The sequence below is a fragment of the Equus asinus genome, chromosome 3 (assembly GCF_041296235.1).
Source record: "Equus asinus isolate D_3611 breed Donkey chromosome 3, EquAss-T2T_v2, whole genome shotgun sequence".
Classification (NCBI taxonomy): domain Eukaryota; kingdom Metazoa; phylum Chordata; class Mammalia; order Perissodactyla; family Equidae; genus Equus; species Equus asinus.
In genome coordinates this window covers 40,095,126-40,108,005 of record NC_091792.1, presented here as the reverse complement: position 1 = coordinate 40,108,005, position 12,880 = coordinate 40,095,126, and the positions used below count along the sequence as shown (strand labels likewise).

The 12,880-nt window shown below is 37.1% G+C and overlaps 1 protein-coding gene across 7 annotated transcripts in view; it reads right to left on the bottom strand.

Annotated features, from left to right (window-relative positions):
* Nucleotides 1-7,137: 7,137 nt before the first annotated feature.
* Nucleotides 7,138-12,880, bottom strand: part of ARFIP1 (ARF interacting protein 1) — a 121,614-nt gene continuing 115,871 nt past the window's right edge. For all 7 annotated transcript variants that reach the window (XM_014868516.3, XM_070504919.1, XM_014868514.3 and 4 more), the window contains one exon: nt 7,138-8,978. In XM_014868516.3, coding sequence (XP_014724002.1) covers nt 8,823-8,978 — 156 coding nt within the window. In that variant the 3' untranslated portion in view covers nt 7,138-8,822. The remainder of the gene's footprint in view (nt 8,979-12,880) is intronic.

Below are 12,880 nucleotides of genomic sequence, written 5' to 3'. Positions count from 1 at the left end.
TCTCTTCTGAAATTTGATAGTGGGTTGAGAATGGAAGCATGTAACTGTGATCCTCTCCTCCTTTTAGGACAACACCAAAGAGACAGGGATTCCTGATTTCAAACGAGGAGGGGCTAAGCATGCCCTTGGTAAGACAGCTGTCTGCTCCATCGCTGCTTGGGTAATCTGCTTCCATAGGCTGGGTGAACAAGATTCCAAAGAGGCTACTGTAAGGAAAAAAGATATTATAATATGAAAAGTCAGCACCCTAGAAATTAATCATGAATGAAGTTTTTCTTAATTGAGTGATCTCAATTCACCACTAGTGAATAGGAATTCACATAAAAATGAGCCAAAAGAACTAAACAGGCAGAGTTCTTCCTAGAATAAGTCAAGGTCAGTGTTGGGGTCACTGGCAAGGAAGTCTGGAGTAGCTTGGACTGCAACTATTGTCTTGGGAAAAAGACTTGTTTTCATGGCTCTAGGCATGAGCACAAATGGTGACTCCAAAAGCTTGAAAACCCAAAGAGAGCACTACAGCCTCTCATTATGTCATATATATATATTTTTTGGTGAGGAAGATTGTTGCTGAGCTAAGATCTGTACCCATCTTCCTCTATTTTGTATGTGGGATGCTGCCACAGCATGGCTTGATGAGCAGTGTGCAGGTCCACATGTGGGATCCAAACCCGCGAACCCTGGGCCTCCAAAGTGGAGTGTGCAAACTTAACCACTACACCACCAGGCCGGCCCCTGTAATTTTTTTTTTTAATTTCTAAAGGACAAAGAGGCAAATTAGGACCAGATCCTGCTGTGAAGCTTTAATACTTACTTTCTCTTCCCTTGTGACTTTAGGCAAGGTCTCCTATATTAAAAAAAAAAAAAAAAAACCATTAGACTTAGGCCGTTCATCTGCAATGTCTAACTAATTTCTCTTGTTTTATGGCTGGCTTAATTGGAGGAAAATGCTAACTGAACTTCACAAGGAAGTATAGCGAGTGTTTTTAGATAAAGTTTAAAGAACAGAAAGACATGGTTTAAAAGACAATACCATAGGAAATCTAAATGATGAATTAAGGTCTAGCCTTCTCCAGTGGCCAACACTAGTCTAAGAAGAAACTGTTAGACCCATTTCAGGGGCCATCTGAACCTCTTGAAGGTGTTACTGGAATCAGGTGATGAAAGTCAACATGGGTAAGCTGACCAGTCATTCAGCAAATACTCATGACCGTTTAAATTTACATAGATTTTTTTCAACCCACTAGATAGTACCAGTGATTATATAGTAACCATTGCCATGGTAAAAACTCACTTGTCAAAACATTGTCTCGGCTTTTTGCTGCTTCTATTATTGGTGTAAACTAGTTAGAAGATTTTAATCCACAGAATTTTCCTTGTTCTGACTTAAGGTAGGGTGAGGGAACAGGAAACAGAGAATTTAAGAACAATGTAAACATCCATTATTTATTTGGGGAGTTCTTTAAAGATTTAAACTATTTTATTAATTTAAGAAGTGTGAATTAGGGGAAATTTGGCCAGCTCATGAAATACTTTTCAGCTTGAAAATGTTATTAAAAATTATCAATGTACAGATATAATTTATTTTAAACAGTCTAAGTTGCTAAAATAAATGAAGCTATAAGCAGCTAAGTTTAAGAAATCTGGAGTAATAGTACAGAATGGTAGTACATGAATATTTATGAGAAGAGGGGAAAAAATTGAGACAGAAGAAACCATTGGCATTAAGCTAAAATAAAGTTAGTGTTTTATTTTTGGGCTTAACTTCCTATATAGTTTCCAACAGCTATTTAGAAAGTTGAGGAGAAAAAAGAGAGAGAAAAATCTAGTTTAGTAAACGTATGTTTTCCTACATGACTTTTTTCTTTTTTTTTGAAGATTAGTCCTGAGCTAATATCTGCTGCCAATCCTCCTCTTTTTGCTGAGGAAGACTGGCCCTGAGCTCACATCCGTGACTATCTTCCTCTGCTTTCTATGTGGGACGCCTACCACAGCATTGCTTGCCAAGCGGTGCCATGTCCACACCCTGGATCCAAACCAGTGAACCCTGGGCCACCGAAGTAGAACATGCGAACTTAACTGCTGTGCCACCGGGTGGGCCCCATGACTTCTTTTTTCTAATTAGTCTTGTATCCTAAACTATTTCTGCTTCTTCCATTGCCCAGTTTCTGTAATTTTTACTGATAAACAGAAAACTGTTCAACTTTACCCTTTCTTGAATTTCTCTGTCTCCAAGTACAAACCAATGTCTTTCACATGCTAGAAGGGGGATTCTGATAAGTGCAGGAGTGAAGCAAGCGGCGTCATTGGCTGTACCAAAAAAACCCTGATTGCCACCCTGGTGCAAGAGGGGAAAGTGCGAAAGAATCCTCCCTGCATTTCTGGACCAAATACCCTAGGTTTTTTAAACGAAAATTTTCAAAAAAGGAAAAGTTGAAAGTAGTACAGTGAAACCCCACATATCCACCCATTTCAACAATTGCTAACATATTTCCATATTTACTTTAAGACATCTTTCTCTCCTTCCTTTTCTCTTTCTCTCCTCCAGCTTTCCCTCTATGTGAGTATGTATGAATGTATTTGTTTTTGCTGAACCATTTGAAAGCAAATTGCAAGGGGTGGGGTGAAGGTGAAAGGGGTAAAGGGGCACACACACATAGTGACAGATAGAAACGAGACTATCGGAGGTGAGCACGATGCAGTCTATACAGAAGCTGAAATATAATAATGTACACCTGAAATTTACAGAATGTTATAAGCCAATATGACCTCAAGAAAATATAATAAAAGTAAATTGCAGACATCATGCCATTCCACCTTTGAATACTCTAGGCATGCATCTCCTATAAGGCTATTCCCCTACCTTATCACGATATAATGTCATACCTAAAAAAATTAATAAAAGTCCCTAGTGGCATCAAATACACATTCAGCCTATTCAGTTGTTCCCCAAATGTTTTACATAGCTATTTTTTGAACTGTGATCTAAAGTGTATTTTATAACAATATTTCTAAAATAATTTTTTCCTTTGTGACTGACTTTTTGAAGAAACCAAGCCAATCATTTTGTAGAATGTCCCAGATTCTGAATTTATCGTTGATTCCTCATGGTGTCATTTAACTTATTCCTTAACCCTCTGCATTTTCTGTACACTGGAATTTCAGGCAAAAGTCTTGATTAGTTTCAGGTTAAACAATTCCAGCAAAAATATCTCGTAAGTGATATTGCATAATTTATATTGCATTATATCTGGAGGCACATGATTATCAGGTGACTAGCGATGTTAACTTTGATCACTTGAGTTAGATCATAAGCACAAATCTCTCATTAATGGTATTTTTTCCCCCTTCACATTGAGTAATATGTGGTGTAGCGCTTTGGTATTATGGACATAATCTGTTTTCCCTCAATCTCTAATGATTTTAGTATCCACTGGTGATCCCTGTGTGAATCAATATTTCAGTGGGGGCTGCAAAATGATTTTTCTAATTCTGCCAATTTCTCTACATTTTCTTTAGCTGGCTATTCTTGTGTAAACATCCTGGTATCTTAGGTAACAACCTGGCATTGATTTCAAATAAATTATAAGTGTACTGCCTCCTTTGTAAGTCATTGAGATGAAACAGCAGTGCAACCACCAAATGCTTTTCTGCATTTGAATTTTGTATTAAAAAACTGAGCAAATTTTTTGGTACATGGCTCCTTTGAGGTAAGAACTATGCAAGGAGTTGGGAATAAAAAGGCACACACTACACCTTTCTCAAAAGCTTAGAGTCTAGCCATAAGTATCTATTCCTCAAAGGAAAGAATTATAATTATCTGCCTCAAACTTTGGGTAGTTTTTCATAAAAAGCTTCCTAATATAGAATTAGAAGTCATTTCGGGGGAGGAGAAAAGTAAAGTCACATATATAAATAATTTCAGTGCTTTGCTATTCTAAAAACTCCATAAGTTAAAACTTTTCAGCAAGCCGACAGGAATAAAGTTATCTTCCCTCTCCATACCCCATAATACCCTCCACTTATTTGAATGGGAAAAAAAAAGTATTTTTTACGGTCAGAGTTTGCTTTTTCTTTAGAACTTTAATAATCAAAGGCCCAAGATATAGTGAGGACTAATATGGTTTAAATTTTTCTTCCTCATGTGCCCCATGCCAGCAAGGTGTACATTTCACCCCTAAGATATTTATACAAACACGTACACCTGTACCAAAAGCAGTGATATGGAAGTCTAAATCATGGAAAGCTACTTTAGTTTAAGATCAACAAAATGGTATCTTGTTCCTCTTTCATCTTCCTCATGAATCAACACTTCATGATAAATCATAGTTGCAGAAAGCTCACAATCTTAGACAGAGGATGCTTATGGCAAAACCCAGCGTGGGCCCAAACAAAACAAACTGTGGTTTTGGTTTAGTGTGGAAGTTTCATTTGTAAAAATGTCACTGAAATTCCCAGCTCTGATAGTATATTAATCAATTAACTGCACAGAAATAGGGTTACGGTTCTCAGACTGGGTCTAATTTCCTTTCCTCACATGGATCGTCTCCTCTTTCCATTTCAGAGTTAATACTAGAAAAACAAATAGTTCTCATTTAAAATTCATAAATTACTGAGTCAATCTTTATTTCACAAAAACAAAGCTGAACTTCACAGTTTCCTGTACATTAGGAGGACCACTTGGCAATTTATTATAAAGGCTCATTTATGCCAAGAAACCTGTTGAGCAGGAAACCTTCAAGTGGGAACATGGACTAGAATTTAATGAAAGTCCTGAAAAGAGGAAAGCTGTTTGCATTGTCATTCTGTTTTAATAGGTCTTGCTATATTGTAAAAGTAGTAAAGAATGGGTGGCCTGTGGAAAAGCTTTGAACGAATGCAAAATAAAACTGGCCTTCTGATCAGAAAATAGTCTATTCACTGGATAGTCTTATTAGGCTATATAAAAAACTGCAATCTTACAGGGGGAATCAGAGTTTTTAAGTGCCCAAATTTGATTAGAATTGAGTGAAGGCTCTCTGATGGTCTCACCTCTCTTAGGCAACTAAAAGGTTCAAGAAAAGAGCTGGTGGCAAAAGATATTTAGGAATATTATTACAGAATATAGGTAGTCTTAGTACTTCACAAAAATTAGTACAAATTACATACAAATGTACTAAACTAGCAGTTTTAGATAATTTGCTTTTATTTTTCACACCTACAGTATCTCCGGTGACGGATAAAGGAGACTGGGCACATTTTGAGTTAGATACATTCTTCTTCGAATGAACAGTCCCTTAAAGAAACTTATCTTTAGCTTTTTCAACACGCATACTTTTACTTTATATAGCACTTTTCAGGTTCATATGATTTCTTTTTCAGAATACTTTAGGTTAAAGATCAGTGGATTGCGAGAATGAAGGTAGTATATACTTAGAAATGTACCTAATATGAATCCATTTGGGGGTTGATAGATTTTTTTCAACTGAGAAGACATTTAATACATATTGTACTTAACTTTAGTAGAAGAAACAATACTCTTGACATTAATTAGGCAGTTGAAATGCCAGGATTTAAAGGGGGATTCATATATTTAGTTGCAAATCATCATCTGGCATTACATTTGGAGATGGCGGGTTGGCTAAGTCAGTTTAATATACTTTTGGGCCTTTGTGTCTTCATCTGTAAAAACGGGCGTTAAAACAGATAATCTCTAAGGAAGCTTCTAGTTGCACACTCTGTGGGATAAGCTTCAGTAACATTATCAGTGTGCTTTGAATATGGAAAAGATGCTTCTTAAAGTCTAGATTTTAGCTAAATTGCTTCTGCAAGCCCAGGTCCTCCCTGGGCCCTAAGATGTGGAGGCTTTGGGATTGTTAAATGAATTAAACAAGGAAGCTATTAGATTGAGAGGGCTTTAATGCTTTAGTAGCCACACAAGCCTGAAATGCCTCCAGGTTAAGAAATCACAACTTAAGGACAACCAATCACAAACAGCCAACTTGGCTTTCCCATTAAGGCAACTGCTTACCCTGCAGCCAATCACGTCACTTCCTTGCTTTGCCTCCTTCTCTTCTATGTAAGTCTAGCCCCCTGGCTCCTGTCAGCGGAGCACTCCTAACCACTTCTGGTTTGGCGCCACCTGATTCAAACAAATTTTTGCTCAAATAAGCTGTTAAAATTTTTAATATGCCTCAGTTTATCTTTTAACAGGGTGAAGAGTTCAATTTCACAGATTTGCACTTTTTTTCTTGAATAATTTCTATTTTAATGAAAGAAAAGTCAGCCATTTCTATCTATCCCCTGGTCCATACTCCAAATCTAACCCAAATCCTGATTGTTCAGCCTTTATCTTCCTGACAATTTTTCCCTTTCCACTTAGAAAATTTATGAAGCAATGTTCTGCTGATCATACGCATTACATCCTTTTATGCATACTGGCCTGAAAAATATGCTACACAGGCACATGTGTATGCTCTTAGATGTGTAACTTGGCAAAATCTGTCTTGAAAGCAAACTGATAACACATAACAAAATCTTAAAAGTGTGTATACTTTGAGGGCTTACTTTCACTTCTAAGCATCTAACCTAAGGGAATAACCAGGTAAGAGTACAAAACTGAATGCAGGCATGTTAAGGAATTTCAAACTACAGCTTGTAATATAAATCACTGTAATTAAAATATCTAACTTCAGGGGGTTAGCTGGTTCCACGCAGTACTTACTTGGGAAGTTACTTATCTTCAATCTTTTGAAATTATCTTCCAATTTTTTTTCTACAATGAGTATGAATTACTTTCCTAACAAAATAAATACACCACTGGCTAATATTTTAATTTACTTATTTCTTTTGCACGTGTACCCACTACTCAGAATCACTGATATTGTCAGCTTATTCTGAGAAATCATCAACCCATGAAACTATTTATTTCCTTGGCTACTACAACTGTTATTAAAATGTGCTAAGAGGGGGCAGGTTGTGCTCCCAAAAGAGATTCCAGTTGAGGGAAAAGAAAAACTTACTGAGATAAAACAATTACAAGCGACAGAAGCATAATTTTTTGTTACTGTTTTTAAAGTTTGGAAAAGACAAATCATATGTCCTCAGAATTTCCAAGCAGTTGCTTCTTATTTTAAATGAGGAAGAGCCAGAGAAACAAGGTACTGCAGCAAACACTTTTAATAAGAATACAAAATTCACACCAGAGGCACATTCTGGGGAATGTCAATGAACTATCACAAGTAGTAATTCCGCTGGAAACATAAAATAAGGCTCTCTCGGAGTACAAATATACAGGAGGGAATGATTTAAAACAGCTCTATGATTTACAGTCACATTACATTGGATTAAGCACTGAAAACAGGCATATTAATTAAAAAGCCAGCTAAAAGGCATCTGAACATATATAACAAATCTTACAGGCCACAAAGTTCATGTATAACAGTAATTTAAGTAGTTCATTTCAACATAAAAGAAATGAACGGGTGAAGAGACACCTCTCAAAATATTAATTTATGTCTATGACAAAAATCAAGAGAGCTTATACTTAAAAAGGATTACATTACTGACAGAACCACACAGTGGACAGGCCACCCCCACAACACAACACCAGCAGTGCTGAGCAGCTAACACAGTACTGGCCTTTCCAATCCCCTTTCTTCCTGTGACCACGACACTGTGCCATGTCACAAATGAAAAGAATTCCTCTGTCTTCTCATTCCACAAAAGGAATGAAGAAAAACCAAACAGTAAATTCAAAAGTTGATTTCACCATAAACCTTAAATGTGGTTTAACAAATACAAAGAAACCCAACAGTTATACACAGTGCTCCTTTCCAAGGAAGGAACAGACACGTCAAACATTATCCGAAAGGGGTTTCTTTATGGATTATGTACATTGGTTGAATGAGAATTACTGTATCTGAGAAGGCACATATCTGTCATTTAAGGCTTAACCGGTATTGTTACATATGGAAGTCAATGAAAGCTGTCTAGGAATTCACTTCTGTCAAAACGGAACTTACCCAAAAACTAGCTTTCTGAGCACAGAAAAGAATTTCTATTCCCAAGTCCACCTGTCAGAAAAAATTCTCTTAAGCAGGTTTCATTAAGAATCAAAAGGAAGTGCTAATATAACTGCCCAATGACTTTGGGTGATGCAAATTCATAAGCTCAAAAGCCTCACAGAAATGACAGTGTGATTCCTGCGTCTTTAAAAAAAAAAAGTCTAAACAAAATTACAATGGTACAGATTCATTTTTAAAAAATTATTTGCTACAACTCCACAAGCCAATCACTCATTCATTAGAGCTGCCACCTCTGTGTGGATGCTGCAGGAACACCATATAATTTTACTCTGCAAAATAGTTTCTTTTTTCTTTAAGACAATAGATGAAAATGAATCTTTTAAAGATGTTTAATATATTCATATATAAAATATCTGATGTTGATACAAATCATGTAAACCTCCCTTTGGAAAAGTTACAACTGGCCCTCATTTCCAGGACCAAAAACCTTGAATTTTTGTCTTGTCAGTGCAAATCTATATTAGATGTTTTCAAACTACAGAAATAGCCATCAACCCTCACAATACAAAAGGATTTCTCAAAAAGGAAAATCATTGTGTTCAGATTATAGAAATTATGTTTACATTAAAACCACCCACCTTCCTATCAAATTTAACAGTTCAATTGTTAAAGTATGAAAAAGGGAAAAATTAAAGCTGTTTGTGCAAGAATCACTATAATGGTGTCACTCCTTCCCTCTTCCCCCAACTCTGCTTAATTCTTATTACGTTTGTTTAGAAATATAACCATGTGACTTTCTGTTTTTTTCCAGGTGTGATTTTACTGTTCTTCAAGCCAAGATGGGGCATCCACTCCAGGGGTTTTCAATTTGATATGGAACTGTTTAAGTGTCTGTTCAAGCTGCTTCTGATTCCCAGCAAAATAAGCGGCAATGGCGTTGTGGAAAAGGACCAGCTGATTGTGCAATACTTTAACCTGTGAACAGGGTAGAGTGACAAGAGCAAGCATTAACAACAATGACAATGAAATATGAGGTGACTTATTACATGTCTTAATAGCGTCTGTCTCCTCAGGAACAGCTGTTTTCAGAATGACAAAGTGCTTCACACACACCAAACGCACATTGCTTGGCAAGGTCATTGAGCCTTTGATGACTTTTTAATTTCCCTAAAGGAAATAGGTCAGTTTAAGAAACTAAATATGTACTCTGTTCATCATTTTCAAACATTATTGAGAGCATTAATTAAAAATATCATTAAATCCCACCTCAAACTAAGTATACTCAAAATCAAATACTGAAGAGGGAAAATTGTACATAAATAATGACTGTATGACACATGCTATATACCAAGTATGCACATCATCAAGGTTAAACTTTACGTAAAACTGAAAGGCTATCCACTTAAATTCTGCAGTTGTCTGCAAAGAAATAAACAAGGGGCAGCAAGTGTTGCCCAGAAAGCCTATTTACTCAAAGTTCATACAACTCTTATTTTCAATGCTTATTATTTCTAATGAGATCAAGAGAATGTTTAACCAAGTTAACACTACCTCTATGAATCCTTCTTCAACAAATCACCAAAGCATCACAAAGATTTCTGAATAAAGTTGTTTCCTGAGGTCTTATTTATAACCATAAAATGTTCAACAATAAAGTATAAAATACACTCTGATTTACCCATCCGATGCAATATTCATTAAAGCTCAGCTTTTATAATTTTTTTTTTAAAGATTTTTTTTTTTCCTTTTTCTCCCCAAAGCCCCCCAGTACATAGTTGTACATTCTTCATTGTGGGTCCTTCTAGTTGTGCCATGTGGGACGCTGCCTCAGCGTGGTTTGATGAGCAGTGCCATGTCCGTGCCCAGGATTCGAACCAACGAAACACTGGGCCGCCCGCAGCGGAGCGCGCGGACTTAACCACTCGGCCACGGGGCCAGCCCCTCAGCTTTTACAATTTTTAATGATGTAAAAACATCTGATGTATAATGCTAAGTGAAAAAACAGGTTATAACATTTTATATATATGACATTTGTATTTACTATATTATACACACACATAAACGTATACACACATAGTCTCTCTAGCCATTTCTTCATCTATCTACCTCTATAAACGAAATAACACAAACATGTTTATATTGGATATGTTTGATTTGTAAAGCCTTTATTTTTAAAATTAAAATATTATAAAAATAACATATGCTCAAGATTATAAAGTAAAATCTCCTGATCCACTCTGCACTTATCCCCCCCCCAGAGAATCACTAACATTTTATTGTGCATCCTTTGAGAAATTTTCTAGGCATATACACAATATTTAAAACATATAAATGGATTGCATTATGTACACTTTCAGTAACTGGTTTTTACTTAAAATATCTTAGATAACTTTTTATTCCATTCATTTAGTCATTCAACAAATATTAGTTAAGTATTGCCTATGTGCCAAGCACTGTTCTACGTGTTGGGGATATAGGAAAAACCCCTTCCCTCCTGAGCTTACATTCTCAGGGGGAGGGAAAAGGTAGGAGGGAGGCTAGAAACAAAGTAAGTATTGACACCCAGGGAATTAATATCTCAAGCCTTGAGAGGAAGTTGGGTTAACTCTCTAACTACTCAAACCTTTCAAGCCTCTGGCACTGCTGATTGACCTAAATGTTGTTTAAAACAAAAGGAATTTTTTCTCTTCCTCTGACAAAGAGAAAGTTTCTGGCAGGCAAATAGTTTAAGAGGACCAGATAGCATGAAACAATGCAAACTAAAACAAGTCTGTACAAACTAAAAGAGATATATCTTGAATTTATCTGGTCAGACATTTAAGGCCTGCCACCCTTCTAAATGAAACCTTTGGTGCCGAGTCAACACGGACGACAACCAAACAGTTCACACTATGCATCAGGCACTGTACTAGGGACACAAGAATACAAGGATAAGTAAAGCACAGGGCAACATAAAATGATTAGCGTCATAAATGGGGAGTAAAAATACATACGGTTAAGTTAAAAAAAAAAAAGGCACTTGTGCAGACAATACGGTTTTTCAAGAAAGACTGAGGGAGAACACTGGGACAGGAGAACCCTAACTCCTCTGCCCTCTGGTTCTGCGATCTGGGCGATATTTCAAAAGATGATGAGCCTCAACCTGGGGCAATTATTAAGGAAAAAGGATAATTATAGGAAGAGCAGGTTTCTAGAAGGCAATTCAGGAGGTGAGTGAGGTATTTCATTATAGTGGACTCTTACAATAATGGCTCCAAAGAATCACCCCTCTTAATATGCACACCCTTGGGGAGTCTTCTACCATGAAAATGAGCTTGTAATCATCACTGTTCACATTCCACACTGACTGGAGGCCCTACCTAGAGCTGTAAAACAAGATAAATAAAAGTTAAAAAAAAGAAAGAAAGAAAATGAGCTCGGCCTTGTAACATTAGAAAATGAGGCCTGATAAGCAAGTGCTTGCCCTCTTGGACTACTGCCGCCACCTTGTGAGGAAGCCAGGACTGGCCTCCTTCGGGATGAAAGCCCACAGAGAGAGAGGACAGCCATTCCTGCTGGGTGCTGCACACAGCAGGCCTTCCAGCAGAAGGTGAAACCAGAAGAATCCACCTAACAGACCCACATAATTGTGGGAAATAATAAACCATTATCGTTCTAGGCCTATGTTTTGGGTTTCATGTTATGCAGCAAAAGATAAGTGGTATATCTATGATGAAGGTAAACGCTGCAGTTTCTAGGAACGAATAAAAGGTTTTACAAAACACAGTGAAAAGGAGGAAAGTTAAAAGGGGGAGGACAGGCTTGGAAAGAGAAAAGGTTAAGCTGAGTGATAAAGAAAGAAACTGAAGAAAGGCCTGTACCTGGGAGGTTAGGAGTCAGGGGTGCTTGCGATACACGAGATAAATTGAGAGAGAAAGCAGCTAGGGAACAGAGATTCAAACAAGAAAGGCAAAAATGCTTAACCAGCCCTAAGACCTAACTGCAGTCTCAGAGTAAATGCAATATACCATCTTTGAAAATTTTTACTTCCAACTTTCTAGGAAGACCTAACAACTGTATTAGGCATAGTTTGAAATGGTCACGGCCTCCCTGAATTTGCGTTTGTTATTCACCTAGGTCATTAGTAAAATATCTTCATTATTAGTCCTAGTCCTTTATAGAAATTACCGGAAAGAGCTTTGGAATCAGGAGGCATGAGTGCCAATCTTAGTTGTACCAGGTCCCAGTTTTGTGACACCAGGCAAAGGTTACTTCTAACTTCACTGGCCAAGGTCTTCATCCGTTTATCAGGGATGCCATCACCACACTGAAGTTGTAGTGTTGTTGTAAGGGTTAAATGAAAGGAGATACTACCCGGCACACTGTGTGACACACAATAAGCACTCATTCCATTTCAGTGAAATCTAAGCTTACCTATTTGACAGTCAAATCTTCGAACGACATTGACTTTTCTTGGTAAAATAAAATTTCATGTATTTAGAACCCACTGATTAGGAACTTGTAAAAAGTAAGATTGTGATACTGTGATTTATAATAAGGAATATATATACATACTTCGTTCTCATTTCTGGCACAAAGCTCCTAAAAGCCTGGTAATTTCCTAAGTGATAAGAGTCCCGGAAGCATCTTTTGTTGTAATAGTTCATCTCTCTCGCCTGTTCCTGAAATAGCTCCAGAGCTATAAAGGTGAAAGGAGTGTCTTTTGTTTTTCATAACAAGTCCTTTTCAACCACACCTGACTTTACGTTAATGAGGAGATTTCTGGAAAGCCTCTAGATAACTACAGGACGGGGGCTGGTTGCCAAGGGAACTAAATCAATAATTGGAGGGTGGGAATTTTCCAGGGAGGGGAGCTCTACAGAGGTGAGAAGGGGCGA